The sequence below is a fragment of the Chelonia mydas genome, chromosome 2 (assembly GCF_015237465.2).
Source record: "Chelonia mydas isolate rCheMyd1 chromosome 2, rCheMyd1.pri.v2, whole genome shotgun sequence".
NCBI lineage: Eukaryota > Metazoa > Chordata > Testudines > Cheloniidae > Chelonia > Chelonia mydas.
The window spans coordinates 197,089,336-197,116,128 of record NC_057850.1 but is presented as its reverse complement, the minus strand read 5'-3'; the positions used below and the strand labels follow the sequence as shown (position 1 = coordinate 197,116,128).

Genomic DNA, 26,793 nt, shown 5'->3' with positions numbered 1-26,793 from the left:
AGTCGAACTACGCTATGCAACTCCAGCTACGCGAATAATGTAGCTGCAGTCAACGTACCTTAGGTCGAGTTACCGCGGGGGGTCGACGGGAGAAAGTCTCCCGTCGACTTACCTTACTCTTCTCATCGGGGTACAGTACAGGGATCGACTGGAGCGCGATCTGCTAAATCGAACGCCGGTGGATCGATCTCAGAGCGTCGATCCCTGCTGTAGTGGAGACCTGCCCAGGTGTTGCTCACTGAGATTCATAAGCAGATCAACACAGAATGAGATTCTGCAAAATTAAAGTGTGTCTGTATGCATTGTGACAAATGGAGAACTACTCTGACATACAGACCTCTGTATATTTCTAATGAGAGGGCACAGAAAAACAATACCCAATCTTAATAAGCACATATGATACCTAATGGTACCTTAGTAATTTGTATGACACACACAATTAATATGAGAAGACTGATGTGAAGCCTTCAGTCTTACACACAATATGTGGTTGGGGAAAAGGGATGGAAATGGAAAATAATTTTTTGTTTAATGAATTCCTATATAAGGTTGTGAAGAAAGACTTTTATGATGTTCTACTTTCCTTCCATCATTAGGAGTTGTTCTGCTTAGCTATAGCTCAAGTACTAGGATTGAGAATTAAGAGCCCCTAAGAAAGGAACTAAGATTTAAATATTTTAATAGATGCAATTCAGTTTAATCTTCTTGCACCAATGAGAAACAAACAAACAAAGAATATGGCTGATTTCACTTTGAGAAGTTACACCAAATTCATAGGAATCAGCTCCAACTCTCAAAGACTTTCCTTTATAAATGTTACTATCAAACCATTTGTTTCAATATGTCCGGAGAAATCCATACTAACTCGCATTAATCTTATTAGGGTTGCTAAATATTACAAAAAGAAAGTCAATTCTCCCTTCTGATCCCCTAGGCCCAAAACTGTATTTTCTATCATAGGGATGCAGAGCTAACACATACATTTTTTTATATGCTGACTGTATATTCCTATATACCAGTGCAGCATCAAGCACACCAGACAGTGCTGTAATACATAATTAAAATAAAATAAAATGAATTGAATTCACAATTTTATTACGGAAAGGTTGAGCATATAAGGTCCTGGTTCTTCAACTCACAATAAAATTTGAAATATAAATATAGGGCTCGTCACCTGTTACAAGCTATCATTCATTAGGCGCTTAAGGCCTATGGATATGTCTACACTGCAATTAGATACCGGCAGCTAGCCCGTGCCAGCTGATTCAGACTCATGAGGTTTGGATTGCAGGGCTGTTTAATTAAAGTGTAGACTTTCAGGCTTGGGCTGGAGCCTGGGCTCTAGGACCCTGAGAGGTGGGAGGGTCCCAGAGCTTGGGCTGTAGCCTAAGCCCGGAAATCTACACTACAATTAAATAGCCTCACAGCCCAAGCCCCACACACCCAAATCAGCTGGTATGGGCCAGCACAGGTTTTTAATTACAGTGTAAACATACCCTATGTCTTACTTTACCCATTTTCTCTAAAGCACAGTTTAGAAATATGGACATCAGAATATTGAAAGAAAGCTCAGAGTACACCCAGAGTATACTCTGCCTCTTAACAGCTGATCCAATCAACAGCTGATCCAATCAACGTTCTCAACAGCTGAGCTGAAGCATTATGAAGATAAGGAGATGAGAGTTCTAAAATGAAATATTTGTTTCCACTGAACATCATGTAAAAGATAGTTTTTCACTTGCCTGATGTTTGCATGGCACTATGGCACATGGAGCTACACTTCTCCAAGTCCTATGGATTTTCTGTTTAGTGCAGTGGGGAAAAAAATTTCAAGGTCCCTGAGTTCACAACAGGTAAGGTATTCAGGGAGCTAAGACAGCTTTCACCTCCACTGCTGTGGTTGATAAAGATGATATATGACAGTGGTTTTAAGAGAACACCACCACCTACAAATAATAATATAGAGGATGTAGATCAAGAGCTTCTCTTCTCCCTGTCTCATATCACTCAAGAACAAGGAGACATTCAATAACATTGACAGGTAGCAAATTCAAAACTGAAAGGAAAAGGAAAGGCAAGGAAAAACTATTCACACAATGCATAATTGCCACATGATGATGTTTAGGCCAAGAACTTACCCAGGAAGGAAATCTAGAGTTATTACAGTTAATGCTAAACACATTTTGGGAAGGAATATAAAAATCTCATGCTTCAGGGCTTAAACCACTCTACAGCTATCAGAGATTAGGATAAGGCCTTCATAGAGGGCAGTTTACTGTGAGGTTTCTTGCACCTTTCTCTGAAGCATCTGGTGCTGGCCACTAGCAGAGAGAAGATGCTGGATTAGATGGCCCACTGATCTGATGCAAAATGACATTTCCTATATTAGCAACAGAGTTAGCCTTGGCAAGAAACACAAACTTTTATTTAGGTCAACAGGGTTGCTTTTAATATTGTTTATTTAAAATATTAATTTAATAGCCCCATAACAAAAACAATTAATATCCCAGTTTTCATGAAGTGATGTACTGTCATTAGGGCTGCAAAGATGAACTGGGATGGATGATAAAAGTGGAGCTAGGATTTTTAAAAAAGCTTTTTTAAAGTGTATATGGGAAAGCGGATCTAGTATGAGGGGCACAAAATCCTAATTTGAAAGGAAAGTTAAATACTACTGCAGTGAAAAAAGTTATAAAATGCCATGAGAAATTATGGACCAGGATTCTTTTTAGTCTTCTGTAATTATTTTCTCTCTCAGTTCTCTTTTCTGATTTTGCTGCTTTTGTGAATTGATATATAATTAAGACTCTACTTGAATCATGGGATGATTGTCAAATAATTGTGGATGGGTTGTGGACAAGACATTGAAAACGGTGGAAAAGTAATAATAGACCTTTATTAATTGCAATAATTTGGAAAAGCCAGAGAAAACCTATTTAAAAAAAATTTACTGGAACAATATAAGCATTCAAGTACGATGTTATGCCTGCTACTTTTTTTGATAGCCAGACATTTTGCTGCATCTATTTTACAGTCATTAATGTGCAGGGCTCCTTCTATCAGTCCCAGGTGGCTGGGGTCCTGCTGTTAGCCCCTGGTGGCGGCAGCCGGCGTCCTGCTCTCAGTCCCGGTCATGGTGGCCTCCCGCTATCAGGCACCTGGCTGACAAAATGGCGGAGGAATCCTAATATTGCGGGATCTGCAATATCGGCAATTAGGTAGGGCCTTATATATGATTTCATGAATGCTTTCGCCTGTGAATTCGCTATACACTTTACAGTCATCACATTGTATGGTCAGCTATTTTGACTGATCCCTTTTGTTTTACTAACCTCTATGACACCAGAAATCATTCACGCAAAGGAAGTGACCCGCACGCACAGGTATAAAGTTACTCACTGGTTTTCTGATAAATCTCCTTACAATCTGCCCTTGGTTTTACACAAAAGCATTGCTGCTTCGGCCTTTCATGCCAATTTCACTCTTGCATATGCTATATATAATTGCATACAGCTGCTAGCATGGTCTGTATTTTGTAATGGTTGTTGCTTAAACTATTTTGAAAATTTTACAACTCCCTTTCTGTGGTAAATCACATTCTCCCCTCCAATATGGACTGCAGCTTTACTCCCTGAAATGTGTATCCATAATAAATCCACACCACACAACATAGAGATAAAACAATAGAAAACTACAATAGAAAACAAAGTTAGAAAAGGCTGTAGAAAGCAAGAGAGAGATTAAGACACCAAAAAGCCACATGGAATATTAACACCACAGATTAAACAAAATTTAAAGACTAGGGAACACAAGTCTACTTTTTGTTTTTATATATATTTAGAAAATACATTAGCACTGTCCAGTGTCTTCTAAGGCCTCGATCCTAAAATGAGGTCCACCCATGCAAAGTCTGTTAGACGTCCAAGAGACTGGTTGACGGGGGTCCCATTGTAGAGTTCTCAATAGCATTCTGATCCTTGCAATATGTGCGGCACATAATACTGATGGTTTAATTTTTTGATAAAAATTATAGTTTTTCTTAAAGGAAAAGTATAAAGCCAAACAAACATGTGATCTTGGGAAAACGACTTCAAATGAAAACACTATTTAAAAACAAACAACTGGATACATTGAAATCTTGTCTGAAGAATTGGGCCAGGACACAACAGTTAATAAGACACCACATACTGCAGAATCAGATGATGGGTAATTGAACAGAATGCAGGGAGGATTGATTTGAATGTTCAACAAGCTTCCTGGCGGGGTAGAAAAGGTGATGAATAAACCTTTCCTCACTTTTCCCCAAACTCCCTTTAATCTCCCTTTTGCCTTCCTCTCCCTCATTCCCCCTCAAGCCTGCCAACCTTCACATGGTCACTAAGCAGCCACCATCTTTCCTGAAGGCAGCCTGGCTTCAGCCCCACTGGAAAGTGTGGGAGATGGTGGCCATCTTTGCTGCAGGCAGTCTCACTTCATCTGAAAAGGCTGTAAGGAATGGCAGACATCATTGGGAGGGAAACCCCAGGCTTCAGTCCCATAAATTGTAATGGGAGATGGTGGCCATTTCTGAAATCAACAAAACTTCACCAGAGTGAAAGCAGAAAGCATAAAATCACAGGAACCTTTAAAAAGGGTCAGATACCTCATGATAAAATTGAATGATTCAACAAAGCTGCTATTTTTCTAGTAGCTTTACTGAAACAAGAGAAGCTTCAGGTAGCAAGCTGAAAGTTGCACATTAAAATGTAACTGTCTAAATAAATGAATGAATATACTGAACACCTGATATTGATCTTCTACAGTAGAAAACAATGTTCAGTGTGGTTCTGAAATGGTGACAATGGTCTAAACCAAAGCAGGGCTAAAAGACAAGGTTCAGGATAAAACATGAAACCATCGCCATAGAAAACACTGCTAAGGCACAACACAATTGAAGATGACTCCTGCACTTTTCTATTCACAATCACCACGTTTGGCCTCTTGCTCTGAAACATCATCTGAATTATTTTATAAATGCTCCATTATGTACATTGTATTTTATGACTTAAATAACAAATAGAGATGAGCCTGACTCACTATGCTTGGATTTGAAATTTAGTTTGAATTCAAACTTCCTGAAATTTCAGCTATTTTTTTAATCCCATATTTGGTATTCTAGTTGGTATCATTATGAATGTAGGAGATGGTGGCTGAAGATCTTCTACAAAAAATAATTAGTCTAATTTTCCTCATTTTTTTTTTTACTTTACGAATGTTCTCCCTAGCAATTTAGTTTATAAAGTGGCCTATCATGCTCTCTTGGGTAATATACAAATTAAAAAAACCCACATTGATACCAAAAAATTGAATACAGTGACAACTAAAAGGAGTCAACAGCTTTCACTCAGAATAATCTACAAGCTCCTAAGCCACGTCTCTCAAGAAAGAACTGAAAAAAAAAACAGATAGGCTTTGCAGTCAGCTAACTTTGGCTTTGTTGGGAGAAATGAATTCCTGAGACCAGGGCTGCGCAGTGAAAGTGCTCTGACTCCATCTCTTAATGGTTTAAATCTTGAAGCTTTAGATAATAGCAGCAGCAACAATAATCAATCACCTCTGCTAATTTCAGCTCTAGGGAAAGGACATGAGGAAAGAGGCAATCTCCAAGGTAGCCAGGATTTATAGTAAATGACGTAGAGCAGTATACATCCAATTAGCATCTTGAATTAGACTTGTAAATACTCTGGGATCCAGTGCCGATGGAGCACAGCTGTAATATGCTCCATATGTAAACCACCACTAAGCAAGTTGGAAGCCACTTTCTACTTATGTTAATGGAAGTTTCCTGTTGAGTGCTGTAAACAGTAAACTAATCTGGAAGTGACAAAATTAGGAAGGGGTTAGTGTCCAGAGGAAAAGTCCCAACCTCCTTTAATAATGAAGATGAATAAAAACAATACCAGATACTATTGCTCTTTGAATGTCCAAAGTAGCTAGGATCTAGTGGGCCCCGAGACTGAACTTGTTAACATAAGGTAAATGCCCCCTCAGCTGAGAAGGTAGGTATCTACCTACTGTATCTTCCTGGTATTTGCCCAGACAACCAGCGTAACCTCCCATCTTGTCAGGATTCAGTTTCAGCAGCTAGCCCTTATCCGAACAATTTTACCACAGCAGCATCATGTACACACTGAAAGGAAGGTGGATAGTACAGGACCCCAGTGTATCTCGTATGAGAAAGCCCTGAGGCAGAATTACCCCAGACTAAGACTTGGACCCTCTCAGATAAAGAAAAAATGGAGCAATTTGCATCGTTCCATCCATACCTGTCAGGGTGCAGTGGTGGAAGCATAAGACACTTCAGGTCATTTATACATACATGTTGATTGAGAAAAAAAATCAGAGAGAGTTTAGGTCCTACCTCCCTTATATACCACCTCTTTTTTTTATCCCATCACAATGGTTGACAGCAACTTTTCAGAATTTCTTACAAACATTTTATAGTTATGATGTAATCTGAAGGGTATATTTCATGGATCTCAAGCCATGGCTGGGAAATATAAATGCTAAAAATAAGAATAACTTATTGGGTGTGGAGTGTGAAATCAAAGATAGAATGAGAAGAAAGAAATTTAAAAAATAGGTAACATATAAAGGGTAAGCTAAATAAGCTATTTTCCCCCTGAATAAGTGACGACTAGATAACTTCCATATTTGTTCAGGATAATTGAAACAAAGAACAATGTGAAAAAATGACAGACTTTATATTACATATGACGCCATTACATGCTTTTGTGCTCAACCTGTTTTAACTACATTAGTGAATACTGTGTGCCAGTAGATGACGTAGCAATAGGTTCACAGATACCATCAATATTCGCAGAAATAGATACACAGTACTTGGAACACATCACAGCATCATGCATGCAAATAACAATACCACAGTTTCAATCAAACCCACATAATGGAAAAGGTGAGTTGTAAAAGTGAAAGTATTTTTGAATGTTCTCACGGGACTAACCCCCCAGAAATATAAATCACACAGGAAACGGAAAAGGGCAGCAAACTGTCCTTTTGGTAAATACCATGCCATCAGACAGACTGCAAAAAAGGGATCACAGTTTACAGAAAAGATTAAAATAAATCAATACACTGGTAATAGAAAAACTATCTATAACAAGGAGCTCAGTAGACTGCACAACAACACTGTTCTGCAGCGGAATTACTTAAATGAGATCAAGAGACTTGAACAATCGAACACTTCCTGAATACAAATGGATAACCAAATGACAACTAGAAAAAGTTATATGGAATGCTATGAAAGCTAAAATATAAAGCTCTAAACAGAAGAAATGATGAGCATAAATATATATCTATAGTTTTCAGACATAAGTGATAACTAAAATGGACACTAGACTATAAAAAAAGAACTTGCACGTAAATTTGAGCAAACCTAAGGAAAATATTCACCATTAAACTTTGTGTCTACTCCATTTCTGTGGGCACTACCGTGATACCGACAATTATTGGGAAGATCAAGAACTACATATCAAGAATCAAAAAGGAGTGGCAAATCACTATTAATTAAAACAGGCTACCACCAATGACCAGAAAGGCTGCGATATCTAAAATTAGAGAAAACAAATCAAAGACAAGTCAAACCAGCCCTATATGCTTTGATTAACAAAACAGGACCCATTTAAATAGCAAACTTCAATGCTGTAAGTCTAAAATTTGGCAGAGTTGCAGCTCCCTTGAGACCTTGCATTGTGGAAATCACAAAGTCTTACCATAATGCTTGTGTCAACTATTTCAGATTTATTCCACCTGTGTCCATTTTTGAAAACTTAAGAATCTTCATTTTATGTTGGAACACCACATTTGAGCATTGCCTGCGCTACACAGGTTTCAGGACCTCAGCAGAGTAAATACAAAAATAACAGCTGGGACTTTGTAGCGTGTCCCACTGATTCACCACACTTACCAACTAATGGCATAGTACAGTCACCCTACAGAATGGCTAACCACATCTAAGGACATCTAAGGAAGCATATAATTTTGGAAAATCAAGTAGAATCAAAACAAATAAATAAGGAACAGAACCCCTACCTCGAATGTGTCGCCAAAATGTGTAAGAAGGCGACAAACAGAACTATATACAGTAATGAGACTACACCACTAGCTAAATACAGCCCATTCTTCTCTAGTACTTCAACTAGCATCCTTGGAACATCACTGATTCACAACAACCCTCTCCCCTCTGCTACCCAATCTAAAATCAATACACTCCATTCTCATTAAAAAGAGCTCAAAATAGCATATTAATAGCCCAACCTTCTACAATGAAAACATGCACAGAGGGGCCCTTCAATTTAGACAGCAGACTTCAGAAAGCTCAAGCTAAAAACATGAGAGGAAGAAGAAAAAGTTGTGCAGTACTGAAAGCAAGACTAGCCTGGGCACACTACCATACAGTACGTTTACTATGTGTACATGTGCATGGATGCAGAAATGGTCGCCTATTTGCTCACAGAGATTGAGGATGCCATGTCAAAATGCAGAGAGAGTACTCCAGCTGGTACACCCTCCCCATGCCAGAAGAAGCAGTGCTCCCACAACACTGACTGTTTGCATGCTGCTAAAGGAACCTGATGTTCTGCCTGGTCCTGTGGTTACAAAGGCTCAGTTTCTGTACCCCTGGAAAAAGGCACAGATGCTGGGTTAGGAGAAGAAACTGAATTCTGTATAAGGGTTGGCACTGCTGGCGAAAGGGCTGGGGTGGAGTCGTGCAGCGGCTTGAAGGCAAAAATGAGAGATTAAACTGAATGCGGTGTACAATGGGAAGCCAGGAGAAGGACTCAGAGAGGGGATGACAAACTGGTGAGCAGGGGAAAGATTATTAGTGACTGCATTTTGAAGGTACTGGAGATTATGACTCAGGTACAAGTCAGGCTAAAGAGAAGGAGGTTGCGATAATCAAAATGGGATAAGAAGGGTTATGAACATTTTAGTTTCAGGACCGAGAGGAAGTTTCTGATTTTCTATACATTCTGGAGGAAGTAGCAGCAAGATTTAGATATCGCCTGGATATGTGAGGAGAATAAGAGTAAGTGGCTAAAGTTACTTTCCAGGCTGTGAGCCTGGAGGATGGTGGCAGTAACTTCAATGGAGGAGGGGGAAAGTGGAGAGGATTTAGAAAGAAAGAAAAACAGTTTGGTTTTAGCTTTACTAAGAGTGAGTTTTAGATGAGCCATACAGAAACAAACACTGGAGATCCATGCTGAAATCAGGGACTAGGCAGGAGGAAAACAGATCAGCTGTAGAGAAGTTGATTTGTCAGTAGTAAGCATAAAGGTAATAGTTGAATCCATGTAGGCTGACAAGGCTGTCCAGGGATAAAGAATGGAGCAAGACAGGGATCAAGGAAAAGGGGAAGAGGATGATAACCTAAGTGAGGACTAAGCCAGGAAAGCCAAAGTAGGACAGGATCTCAAGGAGAAGTGAAGAGTACTCAGATCTGCTAATCTATAATACGGCAGTTCCAGTAACTAGAATGTACAGTACTGAAATTTGAAAAAGAATGATTTCTACAGGTGTTGTTTCTTATTAATTTGACTTTCTTTGCTAATCTATTTTGAAAGTTCATGCAAACTACTGTACAATTCCCCTGTCTTTACCAATACTCTAACTGGTATAAAATTTTTCCACTCAGTTTTTCAATTTATTTAAAACAATTCAATCTACAGATATCGATATCTTAATATTTCACATTCAGGCAGCTGAGCCTTCTCTTTAAGTAAAAATGCATCTCCGATTAATTACAGCAGGCTTCCAGTCCCAAGTGCCTCAATCCAAGACTATCATCGTGAATATGCGCACCAAAAAAGAGAATCTGAATATTAACAAAGTAAAGTGTGAAATTAACTACAAAATATAAGATCAATCAGATTTTTAGCAAAGACAGAAGCTGGCACATAGTGAATGTAAATCACTATCACAGCCACACTCAGCATCATCATGTTAATGAATTGAAGGGAGACCTTTTTTCTTCTGAACAACAGTGCCACCCAGTGGATGGACGAGGACAGTGAGTTAATAAGCACTGGAAATGGAAAAATTGCAGATGAAATCCGGCGGGGGGGAGGGGGGGGGGGAGATGTTCCTTGACAGACCAATGATAATGCTGCAGGCAAAGAGATACTATGAGTTGCCATAGCAACTGTACCTTGGAGGGCTGTTCGATTCTGAGCAGGATCAGTCATCTGTGCTTCGCTGCCTGTAACTACATCTCCTAGTAAATAAATAAAAACATCTTAGGATTTTTACAAGAACAAATACAATTTATTGAAATAAAGTCTTTTAACTTGTGGTTCACTGAACAATGGTGACACTAACTCCACACAAGAAACAACATGAACCAAGCAAAAATAGTAGCTGAAAAATATGTACAAAAGAGAGTTGGTAAAAATTAATGGGATGTTTTGGCAAAGAAACGTGTGGTTTTTTTATATAAAGCAGGTATGCAGAAAAAACCCCCAAAGTGTAAAGAGATTTTTTTTTACATAAAGATGTGAACAAAATTGCACAACTAAACATAGTTTGCTTCTGGCTCTTCACAATGGTAGTACAACTCTGATACTAATGCACAAAACAGTATCAGAGAGTTGTGCTGTTATTGTGAAGTGCTAGAAGCAAAATATGTTTAGTTGTGGCAATTTGTTCTACGGTGCTGCTAAACTCACACCTTTATGTTGCTGTTGCTGATTTTAATATGCATTTTCTTAATCACATATGAAATAGTGTTGTCAGTAATGCAGTACTAAAATCAACAAAAAAGTAACAGATTTGTTAGTCTGCAGTTTATTCTATTCATTACTATGTAGCTCTGCTTTGAGTAAGCACAGCTGCTCCCTTTTGCCCCAGAAACAACACACTTGTTTTCCAGACATCATCAGCAGGGAGTTAAAATATATAGTGAATTCAAATAGACTGTGTTGAGTGGCATGTCATAATGTTATATTGATTATGAAGATCTTGTTTTACTACAACTACTTCAGAAATGTAAACATGCAAAATAAATAGTAGTCTGGACACTCCAATAGCTGAACATAATTTTGGTGGCATTTCATTTTCATATTGGTCATTTAATATGTGCTTGTGATAAAGTGGAATTCAAATCAAAAGCCTTTTTGAGTCAAGGACCCCAAAGGAAAACTGTATCTTGTACTGTAATTTAAATGATACAAAAAATTAGGTACAGTCAATATCACAAAGACGAACTGAAGGAGAAACTCTTTTCTTCTATGAACACATCACCAGCTGGTAATTAAAGAGTAAGCGGCTTCTGAAGAAACAAGAAATCCTGTGACACACAGAGGGCAACAACTTAGCCAGGTTTTTTTCCAGAGACATTTTCCCCTTCACATTTATTTTCCTTTTAGGATAACAAGCTCTACACACAGTACACTGAACTCAAGCTTTAAATTTAACCTCAGGGTCAATGAAGTGCTCCTTCAGTAGGAATAGGACAATATTTTAATTCTTATGCTGTTAGCATGCTATCTTACACAAGAAAGCAGTATTGGTGCCCAATCTTCTCCTATACTGTAGGATAGACTGAGTATGGTTAATTTAATATTAGCAGAATTTGATTTTTCAATTAGGTGGCACCCTCAGCGCTTGGGTACTTAGTTCAACTATTATTTCTAACATTACAGATGAATCTGGAATTTGCAGATTTATAATTGTATTCTTTTAGATCAGTCTACAGTTCTCCATTTATCTTATTTTAGTGCATAGTCATTAACGTCACAAGAATTCAGCACATTACAAAAACTTTAAAATGAAGAAAGGACATAAATTATTGATCTTTAAAAAATCAGCTCCTGATAAAAAATGAGCCCCCCTCATTATAAATGTAGTGTGAGTGACTTTGAAGGTGGAAGAAGTTACTCACCTTGTGCAATAACGATGTTTCTTTGAGTAGTGTCCCTATGAGTGCTCCGCTGTAGGTGTGTCTGCGTCCCTGTGCTGCTGATCAAAGAACTTCGGTAGCCATGTCCATTGGGCCCACATGTGTGCTGTCTCTCCTTGTGCTGCGCCACAAGGCTACCCAGCACGTGCCGGCTAACCGTCCTCAGTTCCTTCTCTACCACAGAGTAATAACAAGAACTCTGAAGTAGAGAGGAGGAGGGCAGGTTATGGAAGACCCATAAGGTCACACATCTCTAAGCACCATCATTACTGCACAATGTGAGTAACTACTTCTTCTTCGAGTAGTGTCCCTAATGGTGCTCCACTGTAGGTGACTCCTGAGCAGTACCCCCTTGCAGGGCTGGGACTTTGGAACAGAGATAGTCAGATGATAGTACTGTGGAGCCAAAGATGGCATCAGAGACAAAGTCCCCGGTGATCGCATACTGTTCTGCGAAGGTGTGGAATGACACCCAGGTCGCCGCTCTGCAGATATCTGAAATGGGAACATCCTTGAGGAAGCTGACAGATGAGGAGATTGATCTCGTGGAAAGTGTATGGATCGAATCTGGAGGGGCCATATTATGAATTTGGTAGCACTGCTTGATGCAATTCGAGACCCACTTGGAGAGTCTTTGAGCTGATATCTCTGAGGCCTTAGATCTTTCCACCATAGAAAGAAATAGTCAAAGGGACATTCTGAAAGCCTTTGTCCTGTCAAGGTAGAATGCAAGGGCTCTCCTAACGTCTAGGGTATGCAATATGGCCTCCCTATTGTCTCGGTGAGGCTTGGGGTAGAAGGCAGGAACATGAATAGACTGATTTATGTGAAACGAGGCGGTCACCTCAGGGATGAACCTTGAATGCAGCCTGTGTGTAACCTTGTCAGAGAAGAATATTGTGTGGGATGCACCATCAGAGCTGCTATTTCCCCTTGCTGAGATAACTGCAACTAGAAAGACTGTTTTCATTGGTGGGTATGCTAGCGAAGGGAGGGCCTAGACAGCCCTTTCAACAGTAGGTTTAGGTCCCACAAGGGGTGGGAAGTCAAGGGAAGAGATTTGTTATTCCCTTAAGGAACCGTTTAGTAGCCAGTGCGAAAGTACTGAATACCCGTCTACGGTACTGTAAAATCCTGTAAAAGCTGCTAGGTGAACCCTGAGAGCACTCAGGGATAACCCCGATTTTTAAGGGTCAGAGCATATTCCAGAATATGTGGAAGAGCTGCTGACACTGGAGAGATTGGTTGGGACGTGCAGGAAATCTTGAACCGGGACCATTTCTGCAGGCAAGTGCGTTGTGTGGAGGACTTTCTAATGGGTAGTACAGGGGTCAGCAACCTTTGAGAAGTGGTGTGCCAAGTCTTCATTAATTTAAGGTTTTGCATGCCAGTAATAAATTTTACATTTACAGGGGCCCCTGACAAAACCTCAGACTGGCAGCGAGCTGAGTGGGGCTGGCGGCCAGGACCCCGGCTGGTAAGGGGCTGGGTGGCTGGAACTCCAGACCAGCAGCAAGATGAGCGGGGCTGGTGGCTGGTATCCCAGGCCCGCAGCAGTCTGAGCGGGGCTGATGTCCGGTACTCCGGATGGCAAGGGGCTGGCGGCCGGAACCCCAGACTGTCAGCGGGCTGAGTGGAGTGGTGGACGGAACCCCAGACCGTCAGCGGGCTGAGTGGAGTGGTGGATGGAACCCCAGACAGTCAGCGGGCTGAGTGGAGTGGTGGACGGAACCCCAGACCGTCAGCGGGCTGAGTGGAGTGGTGGACGGAACCCCAGACCGTCAGCGGGCTGAGTGGAGTGGTGGACGGAACCCCAGACCGTCAGCGGGCTGAGTGGAGTGGTGGACGGAACCCCAGACAGTCAGTGGGCTGAGTGGAGTGGTGGACGGAACCCCAGACCGTCAGCGGGCTGAGTGGAGTGGTGGATGGAACCCCAGACAGTCAGCGGGCTGAGTGGAGTGGTGGACGGAACCCCAGACCGTCAGCGGGCTGAGTGGAGTGGTGGACGGAACCCCAGACCGTCAGCGGGCTGAGTGGAGTGGTGGACGGAACCCCAGACCGTCAGCGGGCTGAGTGGAGTGGTGGACGGAACCCCAGACCGTCAGCGGGCTGAGTGGAGTGGTGGACGGAACCCCAGACAGTCAGTGGGCTGAGTGGAGTGGTGGACGGAACCCCAGACCGTCAGCGGGCTGAGTGGAGTGGTGGACGGAACCCCAGACCGTCAGCGGGCTGAGTGGAGTGGTGGATGGAACCCCAGACTGTCAGTGGGCTGAGCGGAGTGGTAGACAGAACCCCAGACTGGCAGCGGCTCACCTGCTGCCGGTCTGGGGTTCTGTCCGCTTGCTCCTGCCAGCTGGGGTCTCGGCTGCTGGCCCCTCTCAGCCCGCTGCTGGCATGGGGTTCCGTTCACTCAAGCAGGCAGCGGGCTGAGTGGGGTCGGCAGCTGGGACCCCGGCTGGCAGCAGTGTGCCAGTAAAAATCGGCACGTGTGCCGCAGGTTGCCGACCCCTGCGGTAGTAGAACCTCTTGCACTTCCTTTGACCATGAGCTCTATAGGTGCTGGAACCACATAGGAGCCATGCTTTGAGGTGGAGGATCCTCAAGTTGGGATGTATGGTATTTGTCTTGTGCTGTGAGACAGTTTAAAAGCATGCCCTATCCAATGATGTGTCTGTGGTAAAGAGTGACGAAGGTGGCATCTAAAAGAAGGGGATCCCTTTGCATGCATTGGCTGGGTTCTTCCACCAGTCCAGGGAGTTCTTGATCATGGTGGGCAGTGACGGGTCTATCCAAGCTGTCCCTATTCGACCTGTAAACCGAGCTGAATCACAGCTGAAGGCATTGCATGTGAAGTCTGGCATGTGGATTCACTGCTGTGCCGACTGCCATATGCCCCAGGAGCGGGAGGCAGATTGTGTCTGGTACTTTGGGGCTACACTGAGCCATGTCTATAAGTAATACTAGCGACAGAAATCTGTCCTGAAGTAGGAAGGGTTTGTCCTGTAGTGCATCTAGGTCAGACCCTATGAATTCTAGACATTGCACTGGTGTGAGGGTCAAATTCTGGGCATTCATCTGTAGGCCCAGTTCCGTAAATGAGTGCATCATGCCCTCAGTGTCTTGATGGTCCTGAAGCGTCCGGGCACTGAAGAGAGTTGTCTAGGTAAGGATAAATTATTATCCCTTAAGATCTTAAATATGTGGGCACCTCTGAGAGAACTTTGAAAAATATTCTCAGGGCTGATGAAAGTCCAAAGGGAAGGACCCTGTATTGTTAACGGTTGTTTCCCAGAGTGAACCTGAGGAAACGTCTATGAGCCAGCAGTATTGAGATGTGAAAATTGCCATCTTGTAGGTCGAGGGCTGAAAACCAGTCTCCCTGTTCTGGTGATGGAATGATAATTGATAATGTGACCATTTTGAACTTCTGAATTTTGACAAACTTGTTGAGAACTCTGAGGTCCAAGATGGGCCTCCAACCTCCCTTCCTTCTGGGTATCAGAAAGTACCGAGAGTAAACCCCTTGCTTCGTACATGTTGAGGTACTGGTTCTATGGCTCGTAACTGCAGGAACTGATCTATTGCTTGCTGTAGTAGAGTTCTGTGAGAACGGTCCCTGAAAAGGAATGGGGAAGAGTATTGTAGAGGGGGCAGGGAAGTGAACTGGATGGAATAACCAAATCTGATGATCTCAATGACCCATCTGTCCAACTTTATGAGCTCCCACCCACCGTGGAACGTTGCCAAAGGTGACCAAATGGGTACATGGTCACAGGTAGTAGCGCGGAGTGGTCTTGCAGTGCCTCGACCTGCCTGTCAAAAGTGATGCTTACGGGCACATGGTTGGATTGAGGACTGGGCACCTGAAGGCTTTCGGTTCGAGAACTTTCCCTTTTTCTTCTGGGGTTTAGTGGCATTGTGACGGGAATAAGGCCTCCGATGGCACTGAGGGCTAAAACATCTTTTTTGCCCCAGTGTGTAGATTCCCAGTGTCCTGGAGAGTGGTCCTGGAAACCTTCAAGGAGTGGAGAGAGGCGTCTGTCTTCTCGGCGAAGAGCTTCATCCCTTCAAAAGAGAGGTCATCCACTGTGATCTGCACCGCCTTCAGGAATCCCGAGAGGTGGAGCCACAGGGCTCATCTCATCATCGTATCTGTGGAGATGATCTTGGTAGCAATGTGGGCGGAGTCAAGGGACGATTGCAAAGTTGTTTTTTCCACTAGTTGTTCTTCCTGGATGATGGCACTGAAGGAATCCTGGGAACTCTCCGGCAGCTTATCAATAAAGTAATATAATTTCTTGTAATTCATGTACTTATACTTTGCCAAGAGTGCCTGGTAGTTGGCAATTCGAAACTGTAAGGTAGGTGTGGAATACACCTTCCTACCAAAGAGATCAAGGTGCTTCCAGTCTGTCACAGGGTGTCGTCCTAGAGTTGTGCTGTCGGCCGTGAGATTTCACAGAGTCCACCATAATGGAATTGGGTGGTTGGTGGGTGAACAGGAACTCTGATTCCTTTGTAGGGACATAATATTTTTTGTCTGCCCTTTTGCATGTTGGGGCTACCGAGGCTGGGGTTTGCCACACCATCTTAGCTCGGTCTAGGATGGCCTCATTGATTGGGAGGACAATTTTGGAGGCAGATGAGGCCTGGAGGATTTCAATAAGCTGGAGGTGTGTATTTTTAATCTCCTCCAATATTATGCAGAGGATGTCTGCCACTCTCTTCAACAGATCTCAGAACAAGCGGAAGTCATCTGCCATGGAAGGTGGCGACAGCATGACTGCTTTGTCCGGCGAAGAAGAGGATGGCCTTCAGTGTGATCTCCTCCTCTGTCTACCTCTTCCTCCGCCACTTCTTGGGGTTCTGAGGTCTGTGATGCTGCAGCTGAGAGGGCATGCCTTGGAAGCTCCAGGTGATACTTGGTGCCCAAGAGGCAGGTTGTTGGTGCGCCACCCAGGGGTCCCAGTGTGGCCACTACAGTGGTACAGAGCCTGGTGGAGGTGCCCATGGGTGACCATACCAAGATGGTGATGGGGCTGTCTGGTGGTACATTCTCAAACCCTGTTGACATTGGGCCCTATATAGAGCTTGGGAGGAGTACAGAGAAACCCCGTCCGACTTACTGACTGATCCCTCACTCAATATCAGAGGGGCATGACATATTGGGAAATACCCTATGGTTGGCCATGGGTCGGTGCCGTGATCTCGGTACCGATGGGCAAAGAGCCAGGAGCTTCCAACATAGCCAGGTCACTGGCCTGATGGAATTCTACCTTTACCGAGCATCTGGGTGTTGGTGGTGGTGCGAGGGGAGATGGGGACCTCACCCATACTGATCTCTCTGGTGCTGGATGGGCCGATGCTGCCACCGGTAACGAGACAACAGCTCCTGTACCAGGAGCGTTTTAGGGAGTTTGCCATTGTCTCTCTGTCCCGAAAATTTGGTGCCCATGCCCAAAGGGTCTGTGGGCCTATCAACAGCACTGGACACTGATGGTTGCTGTGAGCCGTGGGTGCCAGATGATCCTTGTGCCGACAGTTCAGAGGATACCAAGTGAGAGGATGATTGCTTTTGGCTATCCCTGGGCTCGCTGAGGGGACTTCCTGCTTTCTTTTTTGACTTGGGAGAGGAGTCCCCAAACTGTTTTTTTGACCCACTACTTGAAGTTGAAGGTTGAGGGGAAGACTCAAGCCCTTCTGGAGGGCTGGGGTCAGAGAACCATCTCCATAAAGATGATTTTCTGGTGGAGCTCTCTGTCCTTGCAAAATCTCAGTCAGAGCTGCTGGCACAGGGAACTCTTTTGTTGGATGTGGTGCTCACTGTGGCAGTGAATGCACTGAGTGTGCTTACCGGTGACCAAGATTGCATCACTGCAAGTGCGACGCTTCTTGAAGCCTGAAGAGCTGAGCATATCCTTGTCCAGGGGTGCCCCCCACACCCAGGGTTGACACAAGAACGAAGCCTTTTCTTTTTTCTTGTTGTTGTTGTTATTGGGTTGGTTTTTTCTTTAGGGCATGGACAAACAGAAGTCAAAGAAGGCTAAAGGGTTTTTAAAAGCTAAAGATTAACAACTGAAAAGGAGAGTTAACGATCTGCTAATGGACAGCTAAAGGCTCTGTCTCTAGCCAGGGGCAGTTGAGAAGGAAGCAAGAACGGTTAGCCCACACGCGCTGCCTAGCCTCATGGTGCAGCACGAGGCTAGACAGAGCATGTGTGGTCCCAACGGACACTGCTACCAAAGTTCTCCGATCAGCAGCACAGGGACAGAGACAACTCCTACAGTGGAACCTTATCGGGACACTACTCGAAGAAGCAGCAACAGGCACAACAACACTTTTGTAACTGCTGCCACAGCTAGTTGGTGACTGTTCAGCAAGGCGTGCTAATCTAGAAGAGCTATGCCAGGACAGACGTTGGCTTTATTTTATCAGGTGTCCAATACATTTTGCAACCGACCACCCCCTCACCCCTGGCCCAAGAAAACAGTGAGCAATCTGTCTTGCCCACCATGGTTACAACCCACTATACATTAATGTAAGTGAACAACATAACTTCAGATTTTCAAAACAACTAGGATAACCGTGAACTCTGAAAACCAGGAATGCCTCTTTTACAGGATCTGCACTGATCAGGTTTACAGAATACAGTGCTTTGTTTTTGTAAAGAATAGCATACTGTCACCTCAAGGAGCTGTCAGCCAGCTGAGCTGGTGAAACCAGAATAGGTGAGTGCATATGTGCCTGAAGGACCACTCCTGGATCTGTTATTATGGTCTGCCTAAAGCCTCCCCCTTAGCAGCCAGTTCTCCTCATACACAGAGTCAGAACCATGTACAGCATGAGACTGTAGGCACTAGTTGGAAGTGCAGGTGTCTATGGGACTTTGAGCTGATATTCATGTTTCTAGTCATCTCAATTGGATCATGAGAGAGCACCAGATCGTGGAATTGTATTGAGAGCATTAGGGAATAAAAGGAAGAAAGGTGTAGGTGGGTGAGGGTGAAAACAGAGACAACCTCCAATCCTGCAAATGCTTATGCATGGTTTAACTTTATGCACTTGAATAGTCCACCTGACTTCAGGGGGCCCATTCACGTACTTAAACATGTGCACAAGTGTTTGTTGAATGAGAGCCTAAGAGCAGATGCGACAGAGAGAAAGAATGTGTGTGGCAGAAGGAAACTGAGGAGAAATACAGTGGTGAGAACTGAGGAGGAAAAAGGCAGATGGTTGAAGCAAGGGGAAGAAGACACATCTACACCTTAGCTGCCAGACCCATCTATGCACACTTCCCTGGCCTCCAGTAATCCCATATAAAATCCCCATGGTATCCTGAGTTTATACCACGATAAACTGTAAATAAGCTATTTTTATTTTTAAAAATAAGTATGGTCTCAAACTACTACATTTTTGTAAACATTAGCAACATTTCAAAGTCTTTGCTTTGTTTACATGTGAGGAGAAAGATCTAAGGTGAAAAGGTGGAAGGTACCCAAGGCAAATGTTCCCCACCACCCCTTTCTTTCACGATGCTAATATCTGCAAAATGGTCATTACAAAAAGACAGTGATGTGTCTGGGTACAGCAATGTCTCAAGGCAGATAAGGAATCTGCGTTCATCAGCTGATCCATATATATATGAATTTACTTTCTCTTTGACCGTGGTAGTAACGTTTGACACCACCTTAGAGACATGACTTTACATTTCTATAGCCATTTGGGCTTGGTTTCTCAAAAAACTAAATCACAGCACTTTTAGACTGACTTGTTTGCCATAATTTAGAATTACCAATCAACTGTAGCTTACCAAAGGAAAATTGAAATAATATCTATTTAGAAAAACAAACAGTACAGTCAACTAATATAGAAAATAGCAATCATTACCATTCTCACTACATATACAAAAAGTTTATACATAGTTAATGATGTCAAGTCTTTTTGGTCTTCAAATCACATCTAATGGTTCTATATTAAACAATAATGAGAAGTCTCAAATCAGTGTAAACCAGTGACAGAATACTGGACTAAAGAAAAATAGCAATTACAGATACACAAAGATGCTTATTACCCTTCATTTTACTGAAGTGGAATAGTCTTTAACAGAATATATGGATGCTTTACATTACTGAAGCATAACTGTAGGATTTTTCCAACTATGAAGTTCCTTGTGCCCAGACTGGTTCTGGATCTCTAACTTGCATCACTACTATTATTTGTCAGTAACAGTACAGCATGTAAATCCCTGTTCTGCTACTTGTGCAGGAAGTTGTAAATAATCATTGTATGGTAACTTTTATAATAACTGTAGCATGATTACAAATCTCTCTGCTCTGACTGACCCCTGCAAATCTCTGTTCTGACTGATTACTGTATTTAGAGGGTGTTTTTACAACATGATGGCTAACATGTGACAGGTAGCATGTTGTAAAATCCTAGTGTAGACAGGGCAACCCTTGGGTTCACCTAAATCTAGATAGAACTACAACTTGCTCTGTCTAGGCTAGGATTTCACAATGTGTCAGCTGTCATGATGTAGGTTTCAGAGTAGTAGCCCTGTTAGCCTGTATCCGCAAAAAGAAAAGGAGGACTTGTAGATGAATTGAGCTGTAGCTCACGAAAGCTTATGCTCAAATAAATTTGTTAGTCTCTAAGGTGCCACAAGTCCTCCTTTTCTTCTTGTCATGATATAGATACTCACCTTTTTCCTAGTGTAGACATACCCAGTGTTTTCAAGCTATCTCAGCTCGTTCACTCATTTTATCTGAAGCAGACAACCTCCAAAATTTACAAGGACCTCATTTTATTACCACCCTTCCCCACAAAAAATTGGGACAAAGAAAACGGGGCTGTGAAATTGCTGAAAGGGGAACACTATTTTTAAAAAAATCAAAAATCATTGGACTTGTTTCCCTCCAGGCCCCAATCTGCTTCCACTGAAGCGAATAGGAGTTTTATCAAAGATTCAATAGGAGCATGATTCGGACATCTGACATGTGAGTCATGTGGGGCCCTGCTTCAACTGAGAGACATTAAGGAATTCATTGGTTTTCAGTTTCTCCTTCAGCCCACATACAACTGCCACTAGGCAAGGACTTTCACTTTTACAGATTGTAGAGCCCTGCTGGGGCAGTTTCTGCAGTGCCCCAAGTCTGAGCTGGGATTGCTAAGGAATTACTTAGCTGGACTTCAGCCAGGCACCTAGAAAAGTGCTTCAAATTACTTTATACAGGAAAAGCAAGGCGACTGTGACTGTCCTTTTGAGCTCTGCTCAACCAATAGCCACTGGCTACATGATGCCTGATAAGAAGCTAGAATTGGCCCACCAGGACCCTTGATATGGCAGGTAAGGAGGAGGAGGACATTTGGGTCATAGATGTGCAAAGTATTATTTTTATATTATTATTATTTTTCTCCCCATATATTTTCAGCTTATTTCAAAAAGTGACTTCCTACTGGGTGCTTACTGTGGGGCTCAGGAGAACCAACATCTGCCTTCAAGCTCATTATCCCCTAGAAAATGTTTGGAGGTAGAAAGAAATGAATACACAGAGTCTACATACTCCTCCCTTATAACAAACAACGTTATCTTCTTGGCGGCCATTAGACCAAGAAACAGAAGTCTGTCTCCTGTACAGTGCACTGTACTGTGGCTGAGGTTTAAGATCACCCACTATTTATTTTGCTGACTGTAAAAAAAAATTTAATTGAGAAGTGTAAGGAAATAGAAACATTTTAAGCCTCAAGAAAAAAGTCAGTATTTCTTAAAAGAAGCGTGGGCTCCCTCTGGGTGTAATGCCAATTGTCAAAAGCAAATATGTTTTATGCTATTAACTGTAATCAAAATGAGACACCAGTATTCTGAAAGGAATGAGATATGGATCAATCACAGAACATTTTACAGTGACTATTATGTTCCTTCATTAGTACTCAGCTAGTACTGTTACACAAGAGCTTTATGCCTGAGAGCCAGAGTCAACTATGAGGAAAGTTATACAGCCCAAAATGTAATATTAGCCATTTAGGAGAGAGAAGAAAATAACATCTAGAGGGACTGCTAAGGTTTAGTGTTAGGTTGTTTTATCCACTATTTCCTCTATAAACATTTTTTAAAAAAAATTCTTTTAAAAGATGGAAAAATCTTATTTGTCTATTCTCTACAGCCACAATTTCTAAACTGAATCACATTAAGGTGCAAACACACCACAGCACACAAAACAGTGCTACTAAGCTACTAAGCTTAGCTGCAAGTTGACTATTTCAGTTACAGAAATGTTAATCTACAGAAATACCAGATCAAATCAATATAACAAGTTGCTCCCTCTCGGGCAAATTTTTGACGGCAAGATTCTGTTTGAGATTCGTGGAATTCCACGCCACACCTGGAGTCTTTTCTTATGTCTCATTTTTACCTTTGCTCAGCTGAACTGGCATGCTTTCCGATTTCATCATTCTCTGCTGTTGCTGCTGCGCCTGTAGGTGTTGGTGCTGGAGGGGCTCCACAGTGCTCCTGATGGGCATTACAGCAGAAGGAAAGCTGCTAGCACTAATAGCTGGGCCTGCAGGACTACCTGAAGCCATAGCTGGGGCAATCAGCTTTCGACCAAAATTAAGCAAGCTATTGGAGACTTTATTAATGTTCAGTGGAGCAACCTTTGCACTGGCACTGAAAAATAAAATGGAAATGAAAATATCGTGATCATTAGTAATTTATAGAGCATTACAAATATATGCAGCATTTTACAAAGAGTGGAAAAAATCTTCTAAGGCACAAGGACATTACACATATTGAATTTTACATGTACACATGAATTTGTGCATAAATACAAATACAGTGTCAACAGAGGGCAAATACTGAGAACGTTGTGAAGTGGGTGATCATGATGGAGTTTAATATAACGGAAAGCTTTATACTGAAAAGAGTAGTTATACTCTGTCGTATTCCCACCCATATTGAATGCTGTAATATGTTGACAAAAGCACTACTGCTACATTATGGAGCGAGGATAGTTTGTGCATTTTTATGGCATCCCCTGACTCTTAGTAAAACCAGGCCACATATAAACAATGTTTTTTTGGAATGGCGCTTCGAAAAAGTTAGACTACTGTATGGCATGTGTATTACTATTCTGATTATTCTGTGTTGTTCTTCTGCTCCTCCATTTGTGTTACGCAGTGTGCCAAAGCTCCTCCATTTGTGTTATACAGTGTGTCAAAACATCAATGCCTTGTTGCTTTCACAGCCTACCAGAGGTCAAGGCTTCACTTCCCTGCTAGCACTTATCGTCTGTGCCAATTCAATTACTGTACATGATCAGTCAAGATCTCCAGACATTCCAGGCCTGGTAGTCAGCACAGATAAGTCATATCCATGATTCCAGGATGGACTGTAACGTGTCACTCTCCTTCCAAGACATTGTATAGCCAGTAAAACTGTGGGGTCCTGTTTCATGACTAGGGCTCCTAGGTACGATGATAATACAAATAATTGCTCCAAGTTGATGAGGATGTATAGTCTAAAGCCTGACCTCAGTGCTAAATGCACTCAGAGCACTGAAGTCAGAAAGTGTATGAAGCATATCAGAGTCAAGACTCATGCCCCAGCCTCAATGCCCTTAGCTACCAGTGTGTGCCCTGAACCCGCTGACAATGGTGAGTTCAGCACAAGACTGGTTGGCATCTGCTCAGGCGGCATTTGATAGTCCCCTCTTCATCTTCCAAACAGCAATCTGAGTTGTCTGTATGGGATGATAAGGACAGTGAGCAGGAGGGAATAGGGTGAATAGCTCTTCCAATGCCAAGTATATGGGACGTCTACTTAGACTGTAAGTTTCACAGGACAGGGATCTTCTTTTTGTTCTGTGTTCATAAAGCACCTAGCATGGTGGGGGTCCTGATTTGTGTCTAGGGCTACTAAGTGTGTGCTACCATAATAAAAATGCCAGAGGCACACCCACCGTTTCCCCTTATTCGGTGAGAGAGTGACTAAGGCTGTTCCATTTACTCTGGAAATCATTTGGGACTTCAGAGGAAATATTTTGCTGAAGAAGGGTCTCCTTGTAGATAGGATGTCAGTACCCACGTATCTAGTCCTGAGCTATCTGATGAAGGACATTTGACAATATCCACATACCATCCAGGAAGTCACCAAGGGGTATGTGATGCCCAAGCATTCCTTAAGCTTACTTCCAGGCTCCACAAGAGTCTGGTGATGGATGTAGCTATAGCCAGAGGCAAGGCTGGCCATAAACAAGGCTTGATGCCCGCTGAGCATGATTCGCTCATCTTACAGACTTTGGCAAAGTCCAAACCAAGATATGGATGAAGGCCCATAAGTAGGATGGATGCTCTCTCTCTAGTGCTCATGCTCTCTCAGATTTTAATCTTATCAACTCTGACTTGAAGTCAAACAACTTTTTAAGCAGTTTGACTCTACGCCTAGACTTTCTCTGTAGAAAGTCTCTGTAGAAACTCATTCTGGAGGTAAATAGGGAGAAGGTTTTAAAAAAACAAACTAAACAAATATTGGGAATTTTGGATGATATTCTGATGCACATTCAAGTTCCTACTCTATCCATACTAATTCATTCTCACTGCATGTTTGTTTAAAATTCACCAAAACATTGCAAAACTTTATTTTGTCCCAGTACAATGATTAAGGATAATCTTCTTTTAACATATTTTTTTCTGATTCTTTAGCACAGCCATTTAGATCATAGTTAAGAAAAAAAAGTCATTAAAAGCAAAATCTTGATGATTTTTGTGATGGTGAAATTCCTGCAAAGGCCATCCAATCATTTATCATATATTGCTTGAATATCAATTGTCTGATCAAATAGAAATGGCTTTGCTGATCTCTGGGTTATCTTAACACTTTCACTGGAAATTAGAAGCTGTTTTTCTTCTCCTTTATTTTGAAGAGATGAAATTGTTCAGCAAATTTTCTTGTTCTTAATGATGCAAATAACTTAAGTGCATTAAAAATAGCCACTGTAGTTAAAAATAAAAGGGAACAGTAATAAGGGTTACGTTATGGTATATAGATCCAATCCTGAAATCATTATTCAGACAGGATCCACTCTGGCAAATACTTAGCCTAATATACACCTCAAGTAACCGAGTTGTGTGATTGAGTTTAATATGGGGTGGGAGGAAAAAAAATGAATGTCATTTGTCAATATGATTTCGAAGGATAACATGCTATACCTTAATTTCCATGAATTGTAGCTACTTTGAATAAGTTCAAATTGCACAGCATTTGCCAAAATCTAATGATTTCATTGAATGGAGCATTTCAATTTCCCACTCATACTTAGGGTGAAGTTTTCCTCAAATAGGTAAAACAGCAATTCTCAAAATGTGTGAAAAACTGGCTGGCAATATTGTGGCTCTCTTTGTTCACATTTACAAGGACTGTGGGACAACATTCCTTCTCTCACAGAAAGAGAGGAAACAGAGCTCGCCACTTCATTACTACAGTATTCTTTTCTGGGCAGCTCAAAGCTGTTAATACCACTTTCTTTAACTGAAGTAGTGCTTAGCTGGAGTAGGCAGACTGAGAGCAAATTTATCAAAATTGTAAAAGACTGTTACATATCATCTGAGAATTAGATGAGGATTGGTTATTCAGCTTTAAACATTTGCCAGGGTTCAGGTCTCTTATGAACTGACCTTGCATTGGCAATGATCACCTCAGGACACGAACACAACAAGCCAAACAATAATTTTGGCACTTTAGTGGCTTGCCACGAAAAGCTGTTGCTATTTTTTTTCCTTAGATCCCTAAGTGGAGTTATGTGGTGTTTTCCTCAAGTTGCAGTTTCAGGAAATACAAGCAATGACAGGGCATTAGGTATGCAGGACGAGATGCTTTGACACCAGATTGAAGTTCAGAAGAATAAGGGCACTATATCTATTTCCTACCACCTAAAATAGTATATTAAGCTTATATACTAGTGCAAACGATGATTGAAGCCACTAAACATGGATCAATGTCTGCACTTGAGCCATCAAAATGTACCGAACATGCACGACAATTACAAGAAAAATGAGGATTGATTATATTATAGAGTTATCAGCAGATGCATTTAAAAGTAAGACATTGGTTTAAAAACATGAATGTCAAGGAGACGTAAATCCAATCTATGAAGCAAACAATTTTGTTTCATCACAATAAGCATCATTGACCTTGACTATGAATGGTATATTTTTAAACAAGATGATTCAATCTCTTCAATTTTCTGCTCAGATGAAAATGTTTTGTTTTATGAAAACCTTATCTCATCAGTAAGTAGCCATTAAAAGAGAAAAATCTACATGAATATGACACATTTAAAAGTTTTAAAAGAACAAAAAATTAAGCAATATAGTGTAGATTTGTAAAGATATTTTAAATGTATCATAGAATCTCAGAAATTAAAGATAAAAAACCCCCCTGTTTAGTTATCGAATCCATTCTTCGCTCACTGCAGAGCCAATCCCTAATGATATATTTTCCAGTGCTTTGTTCAGTATATTTTTTAATGAGGCCACTACTTCCTTTGGGAGAGTATATCAAAGTACAATACTATTGAAATGATACGGCCTAAATATTTCTTTGTTGAAATCCAGTCCTCCTAGTTATTCCCTCCTTGAGCTATGCTTCACAATTCCTCTACTACATTGGTATTTATCCTCTTCAAATACTTGCAAAGAAGCTATATTCCCACCAGCAGTTTAGCTGTCTTGATTAGTAGTTTTAAACTTCCATTATGTGTCATTCTGGCAACTCCTTAATTTTTGCTCTTATCAATGAACTCTCTCCATTGTATTGACATCTTTGTGATATACTGAGGCACTAG

The 26,793-nt window shown here is 41.8% G+C and overlaps 1 protein-coding gene across 10 annotated transcripts in view; it reads right to left on the bottom strand.

Moving 5' to 3' along the window:
* The window catches only part of TBC1D5 (TBC1 domain family member 5), a 472,491-nt gene that overhangs the window by 63,530 nt on the left and 382,168 nt on the right, over positions 1 to 26,793 (bottom strand). For 9 of the 10 annotated variants that reach the window (XM_037890457.2, XM_043540976.1, XM_037890455.2 and 6 more), the window contains 2 exons: positions 22,366 to 22,619; positions 10,205 to 10,270 (listed from right to left, as the gene is read on the bottom strand). In XM_037890457.2, the coding sequence (XP_037746385.1) occupies positions 10,205 to 10,270; positions 22,366 to 22,619 (320 nt within the window). The remainder of the gene's footprint in view (positions 1 to 10,204; positions 10,271 to 22,365; positions 22,620 to 26,793) is intronic. The other variant, XM_027821985.3, reaches the window with a different exon arrangement.